Source organism: Drosophila bipectinata, chromosome XL (genome assembly GCF_030179905.1).
Source record: "Drosophila bipectinata strain 14024-0381.07 chromosome XL, DbipHiC1v2, whole genome shotgun sequence".
NCBI classification, from domain to species: Eukaryota; Metazoa; Arthropoda; class Insecta; order Diptera; family Drosophilidae; genus Drosophila; species Drosophila bipectinata.
Window position 1 is genome coordinate 7,334,612 of NC_091734.1, and position 23,524 is coordinate 7,358,135.

At 48.9% G+C, this 23,524-nt stretch overlaps 1 protein-coding gene across 1 annotated transcript; it reads left to right on the forward strand.

Annotated features, from left to right (window-relative positions):
* Positions 1 to 1,848: 1,848 nt before the first annotated feature.
* LOC108122744 (uncharacterized) lies at positions 1,849 to 3,314 on the forward strand. The gene is made up of 2 exons (XM_017237469.3): positions 1,849 to 2,205; positions 2,272 to 3,314. Exon 2 carries the CDS (start codon positions 2,273 to 2,275, stop codon positions 2,873 to 2,875), a length of 603 nt encoding a protein of 200 aa, XP_017092958.2. The 5' UTR covers positions 1,849 to 2,205; position 2,272; the 3' UTR covers positions 2,876 to 3,314.
* Positions 3,315 to 23,524: the final 20,210 nt, after the last annotated feature.

Sequence of the window (23,524 nt, forward strand, 5' to 3'; positions counted from 1 at the left end):
ATAAATTGTTTATGTTGGACCGACCTCTGGATCGGAATTGTTTTTGGATTTGGATTTGGACTCGGACTCGTAGCCGGGGCTGGAGATGGAGATGGGGGCTTTCGCAGCTTGTCCGCAGAACAAAAGGTAACCCGACAAATATAGTGGATATCGTGTCAGTCGTTGAACTGGTGCGGTGCGCTGTGTGGGTGTTGACCTTTGGCAAACTGCATCCAAAAGTCAATCACGCAGCGATGACCGCAGATTGCCGGCAGCTCTGCCCAGGGAAGAGGAGGAGGAGCTTATGTTCAACAGCTTAGCCGACTCGTTCAATTTCAAGCTGGAAACTAGTTGCGGAGCGAAACAAAGGAGTGGACACGGACAGTGGAGGTTCATCAAATCGTGACATGATCTGGATGAATCCCATGCTTAGTCGGAGGTGATGCTCTCCTTCATAGACAGAAAGATAATACCTTTGAGTCGTTGAGCAGTCAAGTCTGAGCTGGGGAGGAATTGTTCTCAGTGTAGCACTGCCTCATGCATATGCCATGTATGATCTCTCGGCAAGCCACCAACTGGCGAATATTTAAGCGACAGGCTTCAATATTTCAGCGCCGCTCAACCTTGACAGCATTATGAAGTGGGTGGGTGGGTGGTTGGCCGGGAGGGGCTGTGGACGACAGTTGTGGCGTGCCAGGTGGGTGGCCCGGTGGGCTTCTGGTGTGTGCAATGTGAGACGCTTGGCTGGAGCACTGCAACGGATGCTGGATGTTGGATGCTCGGATGCTAGAGTCAACCGAGGCGTGTAACCAAGGCAATGAATGCGTCCCCCTGGCAGAGACCTCTCGCCCTGGCCCAGCCCCAGCCCCCGAGGCGTGTGGGGAGCCTGTCAAATGTCTCATGAAGATTTAACTCACTTGCCGGTCCAATGAGGCGCCTCATTATGAGCCGGATGCGGATTCGGAGCATCCGGAGGGCAGGGCGAGTGGGGATTTGGTTTTGGGGACCACCACACTCCCCACTCCGCTCTCGAAAACTCACATGTAACGATCCTTTAATTAAGCCATGACACGAAAATGAAACATTTTTGTGTTAAACACGAGTTCAATGAGATGGCGGATTCCTTTCTGTTTCTCATATGCTTCCTCCTCCCTACTGCCTCCTCCCCGGGCGGGGGTCAGAAGTCAATGCTCTGCACTGGCCGGCATTCAATCAGGGGTTAAGCTGGGGATGTGATGGGTTAACACTCCGCTGCGAGGAGTGTGCAACTGTAGAGTTGCAAGTTGCACACTCGCAGCTCGACAATCATTTACGGAGAAGCTTTTGCCTTTCGCTTTTCGCACATCCCGCAATTAATTTCCGTTTGATTGTTTGTCTCTGTCTCTTTCTCTTTCTCTGTCTCTGCCTTTGTCCCTGTCTGTGTTTCCTGCCACACCCTCCTGCCCCATGCCACTATAGCTTTCTAGTTCCCGCCTCATCCCCGACAGCCAGTTGCGATTTAATTGCTTTGGGGCTTCTGTTGCTGCAACCCGGATCCCCCCCGTTCTGCCACCTGCACTTCCCGCCATAAATAAGAGCTAAGCAGGGAGCAGGGAACCAGGGGGGGAGCTGCAATCGGGAGGAAGAAGCTGCCATGTCAACAACTTTTGCCGTGCAACTTTTATTTGTTCGGTTCATTTGTTCCAGGCGAGAAAACAAAGGAGTCCGCACACGTGGAGGGCGTGGAGGGTGTAAGGATAATGCAGCATTTGAATGGGCAAGGATGCATGTCTGTTTTAAAGACAGGCTCCTGCGGTCAACTATCGCACTAGCTATCACCACTGACTAGGCATCTAGTAGCCTGGATTATGAGTGACATTCCAGAGTTTGGCAGACACAAACGTACACAAACACAATTCATACACAGATACACTTGGTTGGACAAAAAAAAAAAATATAAAACACAAAAAAAATATCAACCAGACGATTTTTGGCAAGTAGTGGTGCCAACAAACAGGTCATAGGTGACAACACGAGTTCGCCCAGTTTAGAGTGTGCGTTGATCGTGTGAGCTGCCGGCATTCAGTACTCACTCCACCAAACGGACGAGAGAGTACGAGTGTTAAGGATCCCGCTGGTACTAAAAGCGGAATAGGTAGCTGTGAGGGAACCCAAGGAGACCCCCAAGGAGCTTAGCACCTAGTGACCTTCAGGATACCCATCCATCTCTGCTAGTGTCATCGTCAGGTGAGTAATGCGCGAAGAACTCTTCGATCATGAAGAGGATATCGATTAAGCTGCTTCCGTTCGCAGAATGGTCATCAACCTGAACCCGAGCACCTCCACGAACGCCAATGGCACCGTCCACGGAAGCGGAAACGGAAGCGTTACCGGCAATGGCAGTGGCGACGGGGCTGGCTCCGCCAGCGGCAATAACGCGGTAAATGCCAACGGAGCCGGAAACGGATTTGGAATAGTGGCACATCCAAACGGAAACGGTTTCCAAATCACTGCCAACCTACACGGAAGCGGAAACGGCAGTGCCATCGCCGACGATGACGAGAACCCGAACGATTTCGGCATCGAAATCGGCATGGACCTCGACATCGATATCGGCAATCTGGCGGGGAACGGAAGTGGACAGGGGTTCGGATTTGGAACCGGAGGCGCCAGCGGAATCGGCCACGTGAACGGGAATGGAAACGGAGACGGTGGCAGCTCCAGCAACCTGATGGGCATCATCAGCCACGCGGTGTTCGACGGGATCGTCTATATGCACGTGGTCTGCGCCGGGGAGTCGAGCGCCAAGTGGATCACTCTGGACGAGGCCATGGCCTACTGTCCCTCCGGCGTGGTTGCCTACACGAAGCTGCAGCTGGCCCAGATCTACGGTGTGCCGATGGAAGCGCTCTTTTAAGAAGCGTCTCCTCCCCCACACCGCCCACTCCCGAGAAGAAGATGGCTATCATTGTTTTGACTTTGTGGCTGTCGCAGTCGCCGGAGGCAACGAGACACGTCACATCCCACCACACACCACTGATCTGACTTCGCAGCTTCCCGAGCATTCACTTCCTTCACTCGAAACCCAAAATTCAAGTTAGTATGTTTTCAAGTTCATCCAAACCAAGGAAAAAAAAAAAAAAAAAAAAGTACGACCTGTCATCGAAAGGATTTTCAGGAGAAAGTGTTTATGTTTGCTTCGATCACAACCGGTTGAAGTTTTTATTGTCTGGAGGATGTCAGTTTAGGAGTACGATTCCCTAGAGGATCGTTCCAACCACACTTCTGTAAACATGTATTAGCTCTCCATATTCAACATAAATCCGGAATGAAGTTTGTCTGAATTACTTGTCTTATTGGCTCTGTTTTTTTAATTCTTGAAGACCGGGGAGAAATCTTGGCAATCCCGGCGGGAGTTTCGGCGACCTGTGGCCGGCCATCCCGTGGGGCTCACGTGTTTCCGTGGCATTTGTCAGCAGCGCAACGCACTGCAGAAAGGGGGCACATGGCCGAAGGACGCAGGACGAAGATGAAGATGGATAGGCAGAGGCAAAAGTTTAAGGAGCCTTTGCCACGCAGCCGGGTGGCCACACGGCCTCATGGCCACACGGCGTATGCGTAATGCGGCCAGCCCACAGAATTTGGGCATTTCAATTGCAAATTAGCCAAAAGCCAACGTCAACGGCCACGCCCAGTTCCCCTCTCCCCTCGGCAGTCCTCGGTCCTGAAGTGTCCTTTCCTCCTGCCGGGGTCCTGCCTTCTCTCTTTCTTTTTTCGCCTTTTGTGTGTGCGAGTGTGAGCGGCAATTTGAATGATTTATGTTGATTGCGTATAATTGCATGTTGTGTCCTTGTCCGCCCCTTTTGTCCCCAGGTGCGTTTGCCAGCCACGTGACACATAGCCCCCCTGTGCTTCATGCCCCATGCCCCCATGCTCCATGCTCTTCTGCTGTCGCCTTTCCTGCCACTTTCTGCCTCCGTCCCCCATTCTCCATTCCCCACTGTCGCCAGTTATCTTGTTTTCCGCTTCTAACCTCAGACATTTTGCGGCGCATTGTTACTGGAGGTTGTTGAGGTTGCTGCCGCTTTTATGACGCTCCATCTGTCAGCAGCTTGTTGTGACAACGCCTCTGGGTGGTCCACCAGGGGCGTAGTCAGGGGGGAGGGTGGCACATTCTCACTAATGCTTCCAACTGGAAGAAGAGAACTTCACCCATCGAGTTGAAATTAAGTCTTGGTCCAAGTTCCCCCCCCCGACTGGTAACCCCTTTTCGGCTACGCCCCTGGCTCGCTGCTTATCTAATTACGCGCCCAAAAGCACGCAACACAAAAATGCCAACCAAGTCGACCGACCAAGTTGTCTTTTGCGGCACGACGGTTCATTTTTCTAATGCCACGAAATGCCGGAAAAGCAAGGCTGGGCGCCGGGCGCCGGGCAGGATCCGTATGGCGGAGCGGAGCTGACTTTTGGCCAAATGGCCAAATTGTAAACAAGCGCAATTTGCAATTTAAGCGCGTCCGCTTTGCGTGTCCTGCTCCTGCTCCTGCTCCAGCTCCAGCTCCCCCTCCTGGGCTGGGCAGCCATTTGCAATTGAATATTTATTCGCCCTGCCAGAGCCGGGTGTGGCGCAACTAAAAAATTATTACGCATACGCAGCGTGGTCAGCAGACGGAAATGGCCGAAACAGAATCAGATAATCAGGGGATCAGGGTCACAGAACACAACACATTCGGTTAATCATGCCCTATGCGCTATAGGATTTCGAAGCGTATTTATAGAAAAAGTAATTATGTTCCTCTGAATTATTAAGTATACGCCGGGGGTGCACTATCGCATAAACTACCACACATTCTTTCAGATTGTCAATTGTGCTTGTTGTGCTCTGGCAGTAGACCTGCCCCACCGCCGAGCCACCGTTGCCACCGTGGTGGCAAATGCAAAAGGCAAGCTAATAAAATGTACTTTATGCTCGAACGTGAGTTGACTCCAAAAGGCAACCGAGCCGGGCTGGAGGGCGGGCGGAGAAATGGCCAGAAAAAGGGGGAAAAAAGGCCAAAGGACCAAGGCCCCCTCCTTTGTTTTCCCGGCATCACGCGGCTGCCTAATTATAATTTTGCATTCTGCTGCCGCATGCAAAATTCATGAATGGCAGAAAATGCGTGGGGTTGCGGGGGTTGCGGGGGCTGCATGCCCCCCGGATGCTGACATAAAACTTGACAACATCCGGACGCATCACTGGACTTGGCCGAAAGGGTCGGACAGCGGTCAGTTGGGCTTGGTTGATCAGAGCGGGCACATCACCGTTAAGCGTTTTATGGCCAGAATTCGGGACAGGGATGGTGGTTCATGTTTTCGATATATATCGAAAGGATTACCTAGATTTAAGGGAGATAATCGATAGTTTTTTCTGTTATATCTTTGAGGAGTCATTCCAGAAAGTATCTGAAAGTAATTAAAATCTAGGAAGCGATAATAGTTATAATTTTCGATACATATCGATAAGATTATCTACAAACAATCGAAATAATCGGCAGTTTGTTCTTCACTTTCTTGAAAAAAGACCTTAAGCGATTAAGTTCTAGAAAGTGTTTAGTTACTTAAGCTGGAGAAGCATGCTTTATGTCCTGGGGATTAGCCCATCTCTAGAGCAGGAATTTTGGGCTGATTCGCACAACTTCCAGTGCCACATTCACTTCCGTTTTCTGCAAATGTTGCAAATCTTCGCGAAAAACTTGTCGTAAAAATATTTCCATCAGCCAAAATAAAGCCGGAGCCTTGAGAACGAGAACAAGGATGCGGATGCGGATGCGAATGCGGACGAGCAGCAGATTAAGACGAAGATGGAGCTGCTTTTTGGGGGGGCAGTGGCACGGGTATGGCCGGAAGCAGGAAACGGGGGGCGTGGCAAAGGGGGGCAGATAAGCGTAGTATAGCTCGCCAACGTTCGCAATGAAGCAATGAAACTGGCAATAAACAAATGGCACAAACGGCAACGGGATGTGCAAAAAGGCGAGAGCCAAAGAGCCAAAAAAGGACCAAAATGGCGAAAATATAAAACGAGAAACGCACGAAATGAATGGCCGGAGAATGGGGAACCGAAAGTGCAGTTACCCTGGAGGAATAACCGTTAGAAAACTTAATGGAATGCCAGTGGAATATATTATTAAATTAAATTCATTTTAATTTCACATAATCGTCCTCGAGGGTTTCGGTTTCGAGCCAGGATTGTAAAGTGTTTAGGGAACTAAGACGCTTATTGCTCATACGCCGTGTTGGCCGGCGGAGTGTAAATCACCTGCGTGATAAACTTGAATGGAATTTTTTGTTTCCAAACGCATTTCGATATCCTTTGCGAGTCAGTTTGTTGCAGTTTATTGCTTTGATTTTCACCCCCAGACAAGGTAGCAATTTTAAAGCGCAACCAGCAGGGCATTCATTTATTTTTCGGGCCAAGATTCGGGCAAATTACCCGACACCAGAAGGGTTTAGGATGCTTGGCGCGAAATCCGACCGGAAGACGACGTCGCGGCGCCAGGTCTAAGTTTACTGTCCCGTCCCCCTGCCATAGCGACAGTGGCGGCGAATTTATGAAGCATAAGCTGCATAAACATTAAGATTACATAAACGTTGAAGGGAATCCTTTGGCAGGACAACGACACTCGGCAACGACGACGAAGATGAAGAGCTCCCCGGGGAGGTGGCCCACAAAAATAGGGCAGAAGGGTATGGAGGCGAAGGGAGGAGCCAGCTGGCAAACAAGCGACGCTTGCAACATTTTAAGTGTCGATAATTTGATGGCGGGCACTGTTGGCAGTCGGCAGCCGGCAACCGGCAGTCGGTAGTCGGTAGCCAGTAGTCCTGGCAAGCGGGCTTAAAGGCGTGGCCGTGCTTAAGGCTCATGCATATGCATTAACAGCCAGCCATAGTCGAGGCGATAGAGACGGGGACTGCACTCAAACATTTTGCATTGCAACTGGAGGGCATTTGCATTTCTGGTTCCAGGGCAAATTAAATAAATGTAAATTTTAACCCACACTACCGTGTCCACATTTGATGCGGAATGGAAATCGGACTGGGAATGGGAACGAGTGCTCTGGCAATAGGGCCGTTAAAAAGGACACCGGATAAGATATGGGAGGGCTCTACTTCAACTTTAGATCTGTGGAGCCCATCTGTGGAGCATCGGAGCGGACGCCCTTTTCTGGTTATTATCCCTTTTTGAATATGTCCTTTTTCAATTTGCATTCGGCCTCCGCCAACGAACGGCCGTGGCCGAAATTGTGTCCTGTTTGTTGTTTCGATTAAAGGATTTCCGCCTTCTCGGCGCCACCGCAGAATCCCGTGGCTGTTGGCTCCTCCTGATTAAGCATAATTTATGTTGGCCAAGTGGCGACCATTAGCGCTGCGTCGCCATCGTCCTTGTCCGGGTGGTCCTGGTAGTCGCAGCATGTTGTTCCGTCCGTGATAAATGCGCCGCATTAGCGTCCAATGCCGGCCACTGCCGCCCAGCAATAAATCCCCCAAGCGTCCTCCACCCTCCATGTCGCCCACTCCCAACCGCATTCCGCGACTTGTCCGATGTTTGGTTAATTTCGTTGCGGGAATTTTAAATCATCTTTAAATTATGGTCATGCAAACTCAATAAACCAAATGGCGGATGGGCGGCAGAGCTCTGGGCAGGAGTACTCCTCGTCTAATTGAGTTGCAGATACACACCGATACACCGAGATACTCGTACAGGTGGAAGCGGACAGGGGACGGCGACAGGCGAGGCGAGGCAGGCAGGACGTGTGTGGCACACACATTTGCCACAATTTGGCAAACAAATCACGTAGCAACTGGCGGGGCTCATTCCGATTCCATTCCAGTTCCTGGGCCAGGCCCCAAGGCCATTACACTGGTCGGTCGCCATCGTATTGCATTCCCTGATTTCGCTGGGGGGTCATCTTGCTGTTTTCTTTTTTTTTTCCCCCCTCATCTGTGCAAATACGTGGAGAAAGTGGAGCACCGAGTACTGTGGCCTTACCACAAAATCGAACACACACGACAGTTAATTGATTCGCCGGCCATTCCTTTTGGCGATCCTTTCGGCCAGAGTCATTAATTTAAATCGAAAGAGCACTGATTTCTAGGTTCTATAGACTTTTCTTCAAATTATCCAAAGGATACTTATTTCTGAGTGAAAACAGTACCTTGTAGGACCTATAACCTATCTTTAAACTTAGGCATCAAATACCAACTGTTTCAATTACCGGGGGGGGTCTGTGTAATCCCAGCTTCCAGAGCCACCCAGAGGCCATACGACGCCATTTATGTCATTCCTGTGTCATCAGGAGCAGGAGCCGGCACATAATTTGCCGGCAAGTCGCCCAGCATCCCATTCTCCACCATTCCGGGTCAAGCAGTTCCATTTGACTTTGACTTTAGCTCCAATCATTGATCGGCCAAAACAGAACAATCCGGCCAGGCCAAATCGAATCCGGCCCAGAGACCACACCCACCGCAGGCACTCCCTGTCTCCTGTCTCCCGTCTCCCATCACCCCCGGAGTTGTCATCATATCATGTCAATCAAGAGCAGCAGAAAACACTTTAGCTGGCCCAGGACAAGACAGCGTCGTCTGAGGATGCTGCTGGGCGTCTGCCCTCACAGGGGGGCGGAGGGGTTTCCAACAAGGGGGAGGGTGAAATACATTAAACTAAGCTGGCAGCCAAATGGCAAACTAAGTGACGAAGCCTGCGCGAGCCATTAAGAGCATTCGTGCCCTTGTGCCTTCCACCAAGACAAGTCGGCAACTGAAATCGAGTTGGGCAAGGACTATACACTGAAAAAAACAGAAACCTAGAAGACAAATTAAAAAGAGCTTTCAATTAAAGACAATTTAAATCATTTAGAAGAGTTAGTCCAAGTATTTTAAGTATAAGACCTCCAAATATCTTCTAAAAGCATAATTTTTAGTTCTGCTTTTGCAAGGGAAGGATGTGCCACGCCTACAAAGCTCCTGTGGCGCCTTTGTTTGCCGCAAAGTATGCAACACAACACAAAACAGCGCTAGACAAGGCAAAATCGTTTGCCGCCCGATGCGAGTACAAATGATATCATTTCCACTGGGCGTGGCCATCTGTCATGCATGCTGCCACTCAAGGATGCAGCGGCTGCCCCACCAGCCCACTAGCCCACCACCCACTAGCCCACCGCCCCATTAGCCCGCCGCCTCCTGCGGAAAGTGTTGGGTGGAAAAGTGTGAAAAAACTTGAACAGAAAGACAGCCAACGGCGAATGGCTGAGAAGTGAAGAAAGCTGGTGGAGAATGGGGGTGAAGAAAGCGAGGGGACCCGCAACACAGAAAACAGAGAAAGCCAAAGAAAGGAATCGCTAACAGAGGAACCACTCGACCGGAAATCATAAAGGGGCGAGCGGAAGTGGCGAAACTTTTCAAATGCAACCAGCAGTTTCCCCTTTTAATTCAAAGTCACACACGCCTTGTCTTCCGAAGGACCTCCCTCGTCCTCCCAGGACTCCCCACAATAACAAATTTAAATTATAAATTCAGACAATAAACTACTTGTCGAGTTAATAATCAATTTAATCAACTGGCATGCCCCCCAAGTCCATGATTTTAGTAGAGCGAGTTGCCAAACGGGACCAATATTGGTCCATAGGTTATTCCAGAGGCAACACATCCGCCAGCAAACTAATACCCAAACGCACTTCAATATCCCACAGAACCCAAAGCCCTCGCTACCGGCGACCAATAGATGAAAAATGAATAAATATCGGCAGGAGTATCCCGAACCCCAAACCCACTTGCTGTCCAGTTCAATTTTCCATAAAGTCCACTCTGTGCACCTTGGCCTGTGTCCTGTGTGTTGCCATAGTCGCGGTAGTGCTGCCCCGTGGTCCTGTTGCCCGCAATCGGCTCGAGTCCTTTAGATGTGTTGCCCCCCGGGGTCCGCTTTCATTGCGCAATTTATGGGCGCGTTTTGGCCTTTTGCCGGAGTTTGTTTGGGTTTTTGTTTGCGTTATCTTTGCGTCGCTTTCAAAAGCCAAACTGAGCGGCCAGAAATGAAATAATGGCCATACCCTGTACCCTGACCGATCTCCCAGTTGGATATTTAGATATCCCCCATCGGAGCACTCTTCAAAGGGTTATCCCGACTTTCGAAATGCCTGTGGAAATAGTTTCGCGACTTAATCGATGGACTGAGTGGCAGACTTCAAGGGGAACCTCCTTATTACCCACCAAGGACACCAGATTCAAGGGCATAGATTGGAGATTGGTTTGGGTGAGAACTTGGCGAATTCGAAGAATTTTATAACCTCGCAGATCTAAGATCCTTCCTGGCGGCCTTCTCCAGGGCATTCCGGGTGCGTTCAGGCGGCGTTTCATCGCCCATGAGCTATTCCTTTCTACCTTTTATTATTTTGTGTTTTTCTTTTTTTGGAGAATTCCTGGAAACAAAGTAATTTATAGCTGGGAATTTTGTGCGCCGCTGCCAAGGCAACAAAACGGAATTGGCGATGGGTAGCAGCACGGGAGAATGAACAGGAATCGCTGGTGGAGTGGGCTGGTAAGTGGGCGCCAGAGGAAATAAACTGCAAGAAAGGGGGCGGCACGGCACGTAAATTGCGGATGACAGTTGAGGCGATGTCGCAGAGGGCGCGTTTTAATTACGACAGATTTATTTATTGCGCATACGACGCGTTGCCGCCGAGGAAAAGTGCAACGGCTAATTTGCAATGGCCTCGGAGGAAGCCCGCGAAGGCGAAGCTCGCCCTCACCTGCCTTGCCGGCCATATCCAGGGCGATAAATTGTCATTAAAATGAGACCGGAACGGAACGGAGCTAAGGAGCTGAGCCGAGCCACCGCTCCTTTCTAGCTCCTAAAGCTTGTTAGCAGGCCAAACGCTAAAAGTGTAATTAAAATTTAATTGCTCGCCGGCAACCTGAGCGCACAAATGGAAATGGAGACGTGGCAGCGCTGCCACGTTATGGCCATGTCTGGCATATCGGCTTAATCATCATTCCCGCGGGGACCTGCACCCGGTCGAGGAATCAAAACAATGGAGCTGCCAAGCCAAAATACAAACTAAAAATCACTCTGGATTTAATTATTAATTTATTTAGTTTTTGGGGAAAACATTATTTACTTAACAAATTGTGTTTGGGCCGAAAACAAAAAACACAAAACCTATATATTTCTGTGCAAGAAGTCCCTGGACACCGAAATGGCCAGAGTCTGTGTAAACACGGCAATTAAAATTTAATAAAATCTAATGAAAGTTGATGAAACAAATCAAAAGCAAATTGTAAATAGCCCTCGGCCATCATTCCAAGTCGGTCCAAGAAAATAAAGATAATGGGGGGGCGGCCGGCGATGTTTTTGGGAAAAACAAGGATTGACTTTCAAAGTCGAAGCATCGCATTCCCTTTAGCTGACGAGACCAGAGCCGGAAAAGGGGAGTGCGCCAGGGTGTAGTGCACTTTGTGGTAAACTTTATCGATTTCCATTTGCATTGTGGTGGCGCCACCTAGTGCCCGGTGGCCAAATACGAGAAACTTTGCCCAACTACACGGATGTTGTTGTTGCCTTTGTTTTGGGAGAAACAAATCTCAATAATTGTGCCCTGGAGTTGTGAATGCCATTCCACCTTTCTGACCGGAAGCCCTCTCGCCAGTGATGGCACAAACGAGCCATTTTGATTTATCGAAATAATCGATTAATCTTTTGGTCGTTTATATTGAAGCTCATAAATACTTTAAACCAACAAATGGGGGGTTTGTGAATCATTGGAAGAAGGCTATCTAGATTGGCATGGAAACATTACCTAGAAGATATAGAATCTGAATTATTTTTTATATATCGAAGCTCATAAATACTTTTATTGGATATCGTTGTGCCATCTCCGACACACATGCGGACAATGTTTAGGTGGACACTGATACGGGCCTCGTCCTCTCCCCAGGCCGATAAATTGATTTATGTGCTTGTTTGTCAGTTGAACTGCAACTTGTGCATAAATTTCAAATTGCCACTGCCTACCACATGCGACGCCGCCACGCCCAGCCCGCCCCCATGCACACTCGCATGCCCAAAACTTTGTCCATCCAGTCGGCCCCATCGGAAGGTATGGACCGGGTGCTGACCTACTATATACATATGTGTGTTTTAGAGGAGCAAATTAAACCCATTATGTTTGATCAGAACTTGAACAGATGTGGCAAGGTGCCGATCTACCCTGGACCATCTACTGGCGCAGAGGAATTCCCAGGGTAGCACTGCCGAGGCAGATTGTTTCCACAAGTTTTCATGTTACCTCCGTGCTGGGCAACTTTGCCGAGCATCTTCATAAATATTTTGAGTTCTTGTCTCGGATACCGAACAAAGTCCCTGTCAAGAAAGTGGCAGGTGCAGGCTACACCAGAACAACACCGAGAACTAAAGAAACCAAAAAAGTATACCGATGCACGGATTTTTAAGCCATTTGTCTACTTCACTGTGCCAAACAGGCACAGAGTACACAGATGGATGGACTGGACTGGACGCATTTAATTTTCAGGAACAAGAAACCCGCAAGTATCACATCAGCATCCTTTAGTAAGGCACTAAGGCACTGAAGTCTTCTAAGTCGCTTCTAAGTCTCACCCCGGGTGGAAGTAAATTTCTCTATGAGATGATTGATTTCCACAGGGTTACCGGGGCTGTAACCCCTGTAACAGCAAGTTCCACTAAACACTAAGACATCCCACCTTTGACTGATTTTGGCCTAAAAGGATATTGTTGTACCGATTCACTTCAAACATGTCAGCCAACCCAGGCAGAGAGAGAGAGAGAGCTGGGCGACTAACAGGTTGGTCTGGCAATCGGATTCCGGCTTGTAATTCCCTTGTCGGGGTCGAAGGTCCCCGGCGAGGACAATCCCCAAGACAGGCTCATTCCCCGAATCCCACAATCCCAGAGTTAATATCCGGCAGTATGTGTGCCGAACACATTAATCGAACACACACCTTAAATAAACCCCAAAGCTTCGATGACATGGCGAGGATAATTGAAGGACTGGCTTAAATAGGTCACTGGATATTAACAAGCAAAACAGAGCGGTTCGAAGGAATTAATAATTCCAGGAGCCATGCCTGCATTAAAAATGCATGTAGCTACCTGTGTTAATCGGTTAATTATCGTTTCGTTGTTAGGCAACAGTATCCTGTAACTCTAATGCAGCCACAAAGCCCATACACATGTTCTGCTCGATGCTCCGGCTCGGAGACAAGCCGTCTGCCTGAACAACTTGTCCCCAGGGGGAGGTTTTCTGTATGGCATCCTGGCGTCCGTCCTGTATGCCATGATTCCCCAAAGCCCCGAACCCTATTCTCGCCACCACATATGTATGTACGTCGGTCGGCTGCTTAAGTAACAAAAAGATCCGGAGTGCAACGCAAAACATGCAAAAATGTACACGCACATGCCACATCACCAACACAACCGCCTAATGGAAACACTTTAAAAAAAGATGTTGTCTTTGAAAAATTTTTAAAATTATAGACAAGAAATTTTGAATAAGGGTTTCAAAATAGAAAGATGAAGAATCGATTTACCAATTAGTTAAGATATTCCGCTAGAGAATCAAATGGGAATTGGTGAAAATATGGTCTTGGATTGGGCCCATTTGTGAAAATCGCGCATTCTACAAGGAGTACCCCCAGGAAAGTCCAGAGAGATAGACATGAATAAGTTAAAACAGAACGCTTTTTAATTTTTAAGAACAAATCCAGAAAAGGGTGCGATCTATGCACTCTTCACCAGCAGGGGAACCCCCAAGGCTAGGTCGCTTCTGCAGCAGCTTCTTCTCATTCGTTTTTCTTGGGCAACACCTTGTTGTTAACTGCCAGCAATATGTTTAAGTGGGCGTGGGCCTCCTTTAAAAGTTTTTGACTCAATGTGTCGTTCTCCTCTTCGAAGTGCTTCAGTTCGGCTAATCCAATTGAATGCGAAGAAGATTCCTCAGCCGAAGATTGCTCTGTCGAGGATTGCTCGACCGCGGATGGCTCCGCCGCGGGAGCTTCAGTCGACTTGAAGCTGTTTCCAGCTTCTTCATTCAATTCCTCCATTCTGTAGCACAAAATATTACAATATTCAGGAAAAAAACAATTTAGTTTTATGAACTGCTCTCCTCAAACGCTCGAGATTGTTTGAATTATTCCAACTCGGTGGAAGCTACGTTCCTTTTCAGGAGATAATTGACTTCGACAAGGCTACTGGGGTTTGAACCTTTCTAGCAAGGTCACTCTAAAGTTTCAACTAAGCACTGAACATCCCACCTCTATGAGATGAGGTATCCTTGGAAAAATGGTCAAAAAAGGGATCCCTAATTTTGTGTCCAGGCTTTGACGCCGATTGGTGGGAAATCGTTTGAAGTATTCGATCGAGAATCGGGAGGAGATTCGTGAAGATATAGCCAGGATTGGTGGTCATTGTTCTCAGGCACCCCTAGGAAACACCCAACTGTGTCTGAGAAGAAAAATACAAAGATATTTAATTGAACTTGAAACGATTTTTATTTAAAACACAGTCGAAAAGGTGTGCAATTGTTGCACTCTCCACCAGCAAAGAACCTGCGACTATTCCAGTTTGGCAGCGTGATTGTTTCGTCCTTCAGCAAGTCCTTTGGGTGGCAAGACATCCAGTTACCTCTCATGGAGTGGATTCATATCGAAAATTTTGAGTGAAACAAAACAAAGAATAAAACATGTTTCTTGATGAGATTTACATGACATGGCAGAACCCCTTGGATTCTGGCGGAGCTTCTGGCGATTGGGGAGGCTGGGCCTGTGGGGGCTGTTGGGCCGGTTGGGGCGGTTGGGGCAGCTGACCCAACTGGGTTAGCGATGTATTAGTGCCGGCATCGTTGAAGGTTCTCGAAACTGTAGTCTGTGTAGACTCCGCCGTGGGCATTACGGGCACCAGCTCCGTTACCCTTGCATGGGGGGTAACTATATAGCTATGCTCATCACTGGGATTAGTCGTAATGGTAAATGGCGACCTGATATTGAGGCTGAGGGACTCGGGACGAGATCGTGATGCGCTGCGGCTGCTCAATCGGGCACTCCGACGTGGGCTGGGTAACGGCGATGACCGACGTCGTCGATGAAGCTGGATGCTAATGGGACTCTCCTCCATTTCCATGTCATTGTCTGCCGTAAAATTTTGTGACTGAGCTATGACCATCCTGGCGGACTGCGGTACTGCCTTCTTGGAAGATCTCGGTTTTTTGATAGTCTTTGTAGCCTTCGGCGGTGGTTTGGGTTCATGGACGGGTCGTCCTCGTGACATGCTACGTCTGGCCCTGTCAGAGCTCGATGGCCCCGGCTGCGGTTCCTCGTTTGTATTGTCTGAAGATCCAGAGTTGTTGCTGCTTACCACGGATGCGCTGGTCGAGGCCACAGGCCGGCCGTTGTTGATCGAAGAACTGCTCGAGGCGCTCGAAGAGTCTGCGGTCAAGTCGATAATATCGTCCCAATTCGAACCCATTTTGAAATATATATTTTATTTTAAAATTTGAAATTCGACTAGTAGTACTATACTGAAGTTATGTTCTCGTTCGGCCGAACTTGTCTGACTTGAATTTGACACAAAGCTCTACTGGGCTACTGGGTTTCCAAATAGTAGGGTTTCCTCGAAATAGGAACATTTTCTCCTAGTGCAACAGCATCACAGTCTCTACAAGGTGGCTCCTCCCAATTCCAGAAGAGCGCCGGCAACAAAACGCATCAATGTGCGCTCCAAACACACACTCGCATAGACAACATGGCGCACATGTGCGAGTCCTGGTTACATGCATGTGTAGGAAAGTACAGTTACTGGCTCTACTCCACTCCGCTCTGCTCCTGCATGAAGCTCTCAGTACTTTGGCCTTGTTTGGCCCCGTGAGACCAACTTCAATTCAAAGCGAACAAACTAATTTCCTATGCAAATTGAATGGCAGTCAAGTGTGCGAAGTTCGAGATACATTTGCAGCAAATGCTTTTAAAAACAACCCACAACCACACACACACACACACATAGGCCACACGTGGGCACATAGACATTGAAGGCACACCGACACAGACACACAGATGGCGTAAAAGTGTGTCAGGATCTGCAATGGCTGGATTTGTGTGATTGTGACTTGGCTAAGGGGGGGCGTGGGTACTGAGTGCAAGGACTTGCCGCCTCCGATCCTTGCTTGGCCATATAATTTACTTTTCATTTTAATTACCAAGTGGTTAGTGCAAATTAATTGCCACCCGGCAGTGCCACACCAACAACACCATCCCTGCAACATCCCTGCGCCCCAGTAACACCCATCCAATCAAGTGTCGCTGAGGGTCCTGTGCGGCAGGCCAAACTGTAATTGTGCTGGCAAATATTTCGACTAGAGTATTACAATACAATAACAATTGGTTCGTGGCAATCCGGGTTGCGGTGGCAGCCACTGCGAGAAACTGCAACAAAGTGCCTAGACTCCCATTGCCGGCGACTGTAGGCGTTTCTCTCAGTGGCTGGCTTTGTCGAGTTGCTAATTAAATGGCTCACTGCGATATGCGGGATTATCGATATCGGAATATTATCAAAAACTGAAATGAGCATTATGAAAGAGGCAGCAATTGCGGCCAACCTCGAACCCCAAAAAGAGCAAACAAGCCAGATGTAGGTCGATAATGGGTTTATTTATTTAAAGGATAATAGTGCGGCAGGTAGTCACGACAGTAGAAGGTTGGGGTGGGGGATAGAAGCAGATGCCTGTCGGATAAGCACATACGTCAGGGTCATGCCGGAAAGCGGAGGTCGCAGGACTCTGTCCGGCCATCAAATGGCAGAAAGCACTCTGTCGGCACTTGAAAATTCCCGGCAGATAATTTGGTCCGCACTGACAAGTGGCTCTAGTGGATGCAGGGGATCCGGGGGAATCTGGGGAACTGGACACTGGGCCCCTGGACACTGGTAGTGCGTGGTCCTAGTTGAAATGAAACTCATTCGTCATACGCAACGTGGGCTATGGTCTAGAGTCGGGACAGCAGACTCCAAGGACCTCCGACCCCTGGCTCCGGCCAAATGAAAGTTATTCACGTACGTGAGCCCCAAACTCTCGCACTCATTGTTGTTTGCTCCTCCGGCTGGCGGGGTGGCTGGATCCGGGGTGGTGGGCACTATGGTAGCATTTATGATGCTTTGATATATCGAAATGGCAGGAAGCCAAACAGCCGAACACGGCCTGCCTTTTCTTTTTATTTCTCCTATGCTGTGTCGTTGCCATGACAAACATTCGCCGTCAGTTGACAGTCATAAAATCAAATGCACACACACACACCCGGACGCAGAGGCAGCGGGATAAAGGAGCTGGGTGTGACAGCTGTTGCCACGCCCACAGTTCCACAGTCCTCCTGTCCTCTGGACTCGTCTCCTCTTTGTGCCGCCCCATCTGGGGCTTATGCAGCTCAAATATTTTTGCAACAATTTCGTTTCGTTTGCTGGGCAAATTTACTTTCAGTTATGCGGCCATTTCCAACAAGAAACTTTTTGATTTTATTTTCGACTCTCCTCTGTCTGTTAGATATGGATTTTTATTTTATTCTCTGCGAGAGTGCGAGTGAGTGCCTCTGTCTATGTCGGTGAGGAGGAGGAGTGGGGAATGCGACCTCCTGGAACAGGATCGAGTGACCCGCAGCAGTGAAAAGTTGGCTGACAGGCCCCTAATTGATTGACGTGGATGTGGCCGTCACTTGAGGCATAATTAAAAGCACATTTATTTCAATTTTCCACACTCAAGCGGAAACTCCTTCTTGGAATTGGCCATCGCCATCGGAATGGGGGTGTCATAGTTACAGGTGAACTTGCCAGGCCAGCCATCCAGCCATCCGGCCAAAATAATTCATTCATCATCCTACTTAGCGGGCCAACAATTTTCAATTAAATTCCGTTGGTTTATGACCGACCTCTGACCCCGTTCCCGTTCCCATTCCCAACACTCTACCCGCACTAAGTGTAATTGGAAAATTTATTTCCAGCGTCTGCAAATAATTGCGCATTAATCAATTTCAAACATGGCTGCGGGATGTGGAATGAGACGTAGGACGCAGGACGCAGGACGAACTGGCCACCAGATAGCTGACAAAACCAGGCAACTTTGGCTTTGACGTCACAACCAGGCGATGCGATGATAATTAGCAGTATTTTGGGCATCGCAGTGCTCAGCTCAGCCTTTAATTAGTCAGGATGGGTGTCGAAAGTCTTCGAAATGGGCAACTTTCGGTGCTCGACCGGTACGACCGGTCTCCTCCAATGCGCCCCCAATGATTGCTGCATCTCCGGAGCAGATTATCAAATCAGAATTGCACCCAATTATCGCAGGACATGCCGACAGGGGGGGCGAGCTGGGCAACTAATTAGGGCATTTAAAACGTTAGCTTTATGGCTGTCGAGGTCACAATGAGCAGGAAGTGACTTCGTTCGTTCTCCTCCTCCCCAGCCTCTTGTCCTTCCAGTCGTCGCTTTGGGTTGACAGGACCTTCCCGGCTTTGACAAAGAGTTTGTCGCTTGTCCTTTATGATTAAAATTGGTATGCACCAAGGAAAATGCACTGAGAGAAGTCCTTTTCTTTCAAGTTCATAGACTAGTACCGGGAATCATACAGCTTGGAGGCCTTCTCCCACCATTTCTCTCTGTGCATCTGCCTGGTGATGCTGGAAAAGCGGAAATGAGGAACTGCGGAAGGCAACTCCTTCCAACTAGTGAGCTTTCTTTTCTCCGGTCTCTGGTCTCTGGTCTCTATTCTCCTCGTCGGCTGTCCTCCTTTCTTTTGGAAATTTCCTTTATTATTGCATTAGTTCCCTTATGCCATTATTGTTGTTGGGTCTATTGTTGTTGTTGTTGCTGTTGTTGTTGCTGCAGTGCCAGTTAATAGAAAAATCTGCAGCCTGGCAGAGACTTTCAAAGTTTTTCCCACGCTCCTACACTGCCAGGCTCCCTCTGGCCTAGTCCTTCCCCCACCCCCACATTTCCTTCGGCTTGCAGCAGTTGTGCTTTTCTTTGGCAGCGAGTGTATCTCATAATTTAGACCAGCTTGTCGCTGCCTCTATTTTTGTGTTCTCTCTTGCTCCCCTTTCTCCATGCTCCCTTTCTCCATTTCCCGCTCGCCAATTTTCTTCAGCAATTTTGATTGTACCCCTTCCACTTTCGCGATGAGTTAGGTTGATTTTCCCTGGCTTTCTTTTACTCCGGAACGCTCCTCCCGACCCTGATCCTTTCCGGTTTTTTTTTGTTCCTTCTGCGCTCCGTGTCCTGGTTGTCCTGGTTGTCTTGGTGTTCTGTGTGTGGCGCAGCGTGAAATTGAATTAGGTCAATGCGTCAGGCAAAAGTGCCAAATATATATATATATAGAAATTGAGAAACTACAAAGTGCAGAGGGAAATTCCGGCGAGAAGTAAATGAAATATGCTTTCGCATACCGTCCTCCTGCAGGCTCCCCCAGCACCCAGCAGCCCTCCCAGCAGCCCTCCCAGCTGCAATACAATAAAAGTATGCAATAAGAAAAGTTCCGAGGGAAGTGAAAGTGAACCAGGCACAATGGGCCACTGATGAAAAGCGCAACAAAGTGCAGTCACAAACTTCTTCACCCGGCAACTTTGTCATTGAGACAGGGGGGGGAGTTGGCAAAAGACAGGACCAGTGAGAGAAATGGAGTTCTCTAGCGAATCGAAGGAGAATGAATCGGAATGGGCTTCCAAACTTTTTCCCAACTCCGGACAGACATCAAAGTGGCTTTCAGCTTCCAGCTTCGAGCATTGTTTTTTATTAACTATTCCACGCCCTTAACCATCTCCTCGAAGACTCGGGCCAGCAAGGACATCCATCCTGTAATTAATATTCCTTAGCGGAAGCCCCCGGGAGGCAACCTTCCGTGTTTTTTGCTCTCAGCTTTTGGCTTTGGTCATGATTGATTCAACCCCCTTCTCACAGTGGTGCGATCAACGCCCCGGGGGGATGCTCTTTGGCTATTTTTGGGTAATTAACTTTCCGCTGAAATCCCGAAAACAAATTGAATTCTGGGGGGCCCAGGACTATTCCCACAGCTGGCCGGGTCGGGCGAGGGAAACGCATTAGGCTTACCAGTGAGAGAGCCAGTGCCTCCGTTTTGGCTAACACGGTCGCCATAATTCACTTCGACTGCAGCCCGTGTTTGTACAAAGTATGAGTACAGTGGGGCTTAGTTCCGATGCTAAATGAGGCAACTAAATCATAACTGTGACAGCAACTGTTACACACTGGCATATTTTCCGTAATGCTCAACCAGTGTTCGGTGTTTGGGGCTCGGTCTTCCAGCGACAACGCCAGCCCATTAACAACTTCAAATAATTTCGCATAATTTATTGGCCGACATGCCGGGCCAGTGCGTCCGAAAGTATGCCATGCGCCGAACGCAAAAACTTGAACAAAAACTCCAATAATTACACAGAGCGAAAAGAATAGGCCCACTATCGGATGTAACCTCATCTTTAGCGATTGATTTCTGGCAGTGTAGCTACCACATTGTTCGCACAAAAAGCTCGAATCGGTCGCCGTGCTCATTAATTGAATTTGCGCCCTAATAAGTACGTTGGGAATACCGCCCCGCCCTGCCATCTAAGTGGGCGTGGCAGGGGTTGGGCCGGAAAATGCATAATTAACGCCACGCGAATGCAATTCACGGACATGTGAACAAATAACCATAAGTACACAATATCGCATATCCGTTCGAATAAAACACAAGAACGGAGTCGCTTTAAAAGGGAAAACCAGAAACCCCTTTCGGGCGAAAGGAATTCCTTTGACGGTGAAACGGTTCGGTTTCGCATTTATTTATTATTACTTTTGCGTTCGAATTTGAATTAAATTTTATGCCAATATTTTGATTACAGAAATGGATTTCGGGAGCGAAGCGCTTCCATTTCGCAATCAATATGTGTGGAAAAGGGGCATGTTGGGTGGCTTGGGATCGGAATGGGGTTTTTGTATTGATTGCAGTTGCACCTGCCTGGCAGTTGCACTTTAATTAACATTAACCCTTCGCCCCCTCCACCGCCACTCATCGTACAGTCAAAGCTGAAAATTGTTTTCCCTGCTTCCCTGCAAAGGAGCAGCGGGAGTACCAGGAGGAGCAACAGCGCAGCAGCGGCAGCAGGATACGTAATCATCGGCAATGTACCAGCGTCATCATTATGTGCCACCGCCACCGCCGCCCACCTTTGGCAAATTTGCATTAACCCCATGAAGAGATGCGGAAGTGGCAGTGGAGGAGCGGTGGTGGCGGATGCGGATGCGGATGGCACTGCGATGGGGGAAGAGCGGATGACTGGGAATAAAGGTGAGGCTGTGTACCCGCGCCATAAACAAAAACTCATTAACCCAATTTCAATATTAACGCAATGAAAGTGCAGCGATGCCAAAGGCAAACAGCGGCGAGTCGACGTAGAGCTCCATCTATAGTATATATATATATATATATCCTTCTATATGTACATTCCTTTTCAGCTTCAGAGTGTATACATTCCGACAATAATCACTCAAAGTGCAAGTCATTAATTTTCATTAAATTTCGTGAGGATTATTTGTCAAAAAAGCATTTTTGTCCCGGGTCCCGAGTCCCGGGTCCTGTGTCCTGAGTCCGCCACTTGCTTTGTCAATTGTTCGTCCCTGGCCGGGATGTCCTTTCAGTCGCCTAGACGTCCTCCCACACCAGCCAGCATGAATAGCAAACGATGATAAAAGCAAAATGAGGAATAATGGAGGATTCCATCACATCAATAGCGAATACTTTTAGACAGATTAATAACATTCGGCTTGGCCAGGACTGCGGCACAATCTAATTACAAGGATTCTACTCTCGGGGACTGGTGTGGGGGATTAGGGAGCTAAAAATCACAAATGCAATGCTTTCAAGTGCCTCTGGAGTAAGGGGACCACTTCTGCCCGAATAAGTAGGCTACAAAAAGCGTACTTACTTTCTGGGGCAATGATATCTGATCTGAAAAGTGCCACGACTGCACGTTAATTAGATAAACCGCCTGCCATAATATTTATACCAGTACCAATCACCCCTCCTCCAACCCCTACCCGGCTGCTGATTCCCTGCAGGAACACGTCCATCCATCGTGGCCCAAATCCAGGCGCAATCCCCAGGACCTGCGCTCACCTGACCGCAGCAAAACTTTGCCAATAACTGCAAATGCAATGCATTAAGCTCAGCCCGCAGAGGAGGAGTGCGCGGGAGCAGGGAAAGGCTTTTACCAATCCCCTGCCCTCCATCCTCCACTCTCCTACCTCCTCCCTTCGACACTGCCACTCGACGCACCTGTCGCAAAACTGACATTAAATTCACATTACAAAATTGGTTGCCTGCATTTGGCGTATCAGTTTTTTGGTTACCTTGTTGCAGTCAACTGCCGTTGATGGCCGAAGGGGGAGGCCCAGGATTTAGGGGGCGTGCTCCGAGATGGAACACTCCTGAAAGTACTGCACCGATAGTATCGTGTGGCACAGATCCTGCTTGTGGCAAGGCTAACGTGAATCCTGCATGAATATTTTTTCGGTGAGCGCAGTTGGGCCATCGCCAAGTGGCACTGAAGGGGAAGCCATCGATGAGCTCTCCACCTGCCCGAAAAAGTTTGTTTTAATGGACAAAGTTGGCAGTTGAAGGCTGGCCGGGATTGTTGGCAACTCAAAACCAGGACCTGGAAGCTGCTGGCTGCTGGCTGCTAGCTGGAAGCCAGTCGGTGTATGGTAACTGGAAACCTGGTAGCTCCACCAGCCAGGACCTGAGACCTGGGAGCTGCTAGCTGGATGCTCTCGCCTTGCTCTATTTGAGTTTCGAGTTGTGAGCCGCAGAGCCGAGAGGGTTTCACCAACTTTTTCCGCCAACACACAAATTAAATTATAAATCAGTGGGCGGTTGGCGTAAAGCGGATGCTGTGTGAAGGACGATGGTGGGATGGTGGGCGGCTCCTCGCCCCAATCCTGAATCCGGAATCCTGAATCTGAACTCGGTTTGGCTTAAGCTTTCCGCGGCTCAGTGATCCTGCGGGGGCGGCCCCTGCATACTGGGCTGTTGTCCTCGCTTTGAGTGATTTTCTTGCTCGTTAAATTCCGCCGCTCCAGCCCGCCTGCCTCTCGCGATTTCGACGGCGACAACGCGGCGTATGCGTAATCTATCAGATTGAGCCACAAAGAAAAGTTTCCCCTTTTCGGGAGCGAGCATCGCAGCGAGCACACGCAAACAAACATAACTTAGAGCTGACATTTGATGCCATTTAATTTGAGAGGCAAACTTTTGCTAGGAGCAGGGGCAGGCAGGATACAGCAGGAGGCAGGAGACAACAAATAAATGCTGAACCCATCCCGGGCATGAATCATGATTGAAACAATCGAGGGAGAAATAAATTGTGCGGATAAGAGCCAGATTTGAGGCGAGTGCTAAATTATTGTTTAATTGCAAATCGATGCCAGGACCGTTTAAGCCAATTGTGGAAAAACAGTCAATAGTCGGTGTGATGG

What these genes read in the sequence shown, in the direction of transcription:
- LOC108122744 (XM_017237469.3), top strand. Translation starts at nt 2,273, where the DNA reads ATGGTCATCAACCTGAACCCGAGCACCTCCACGAACGCCAATGGCACC.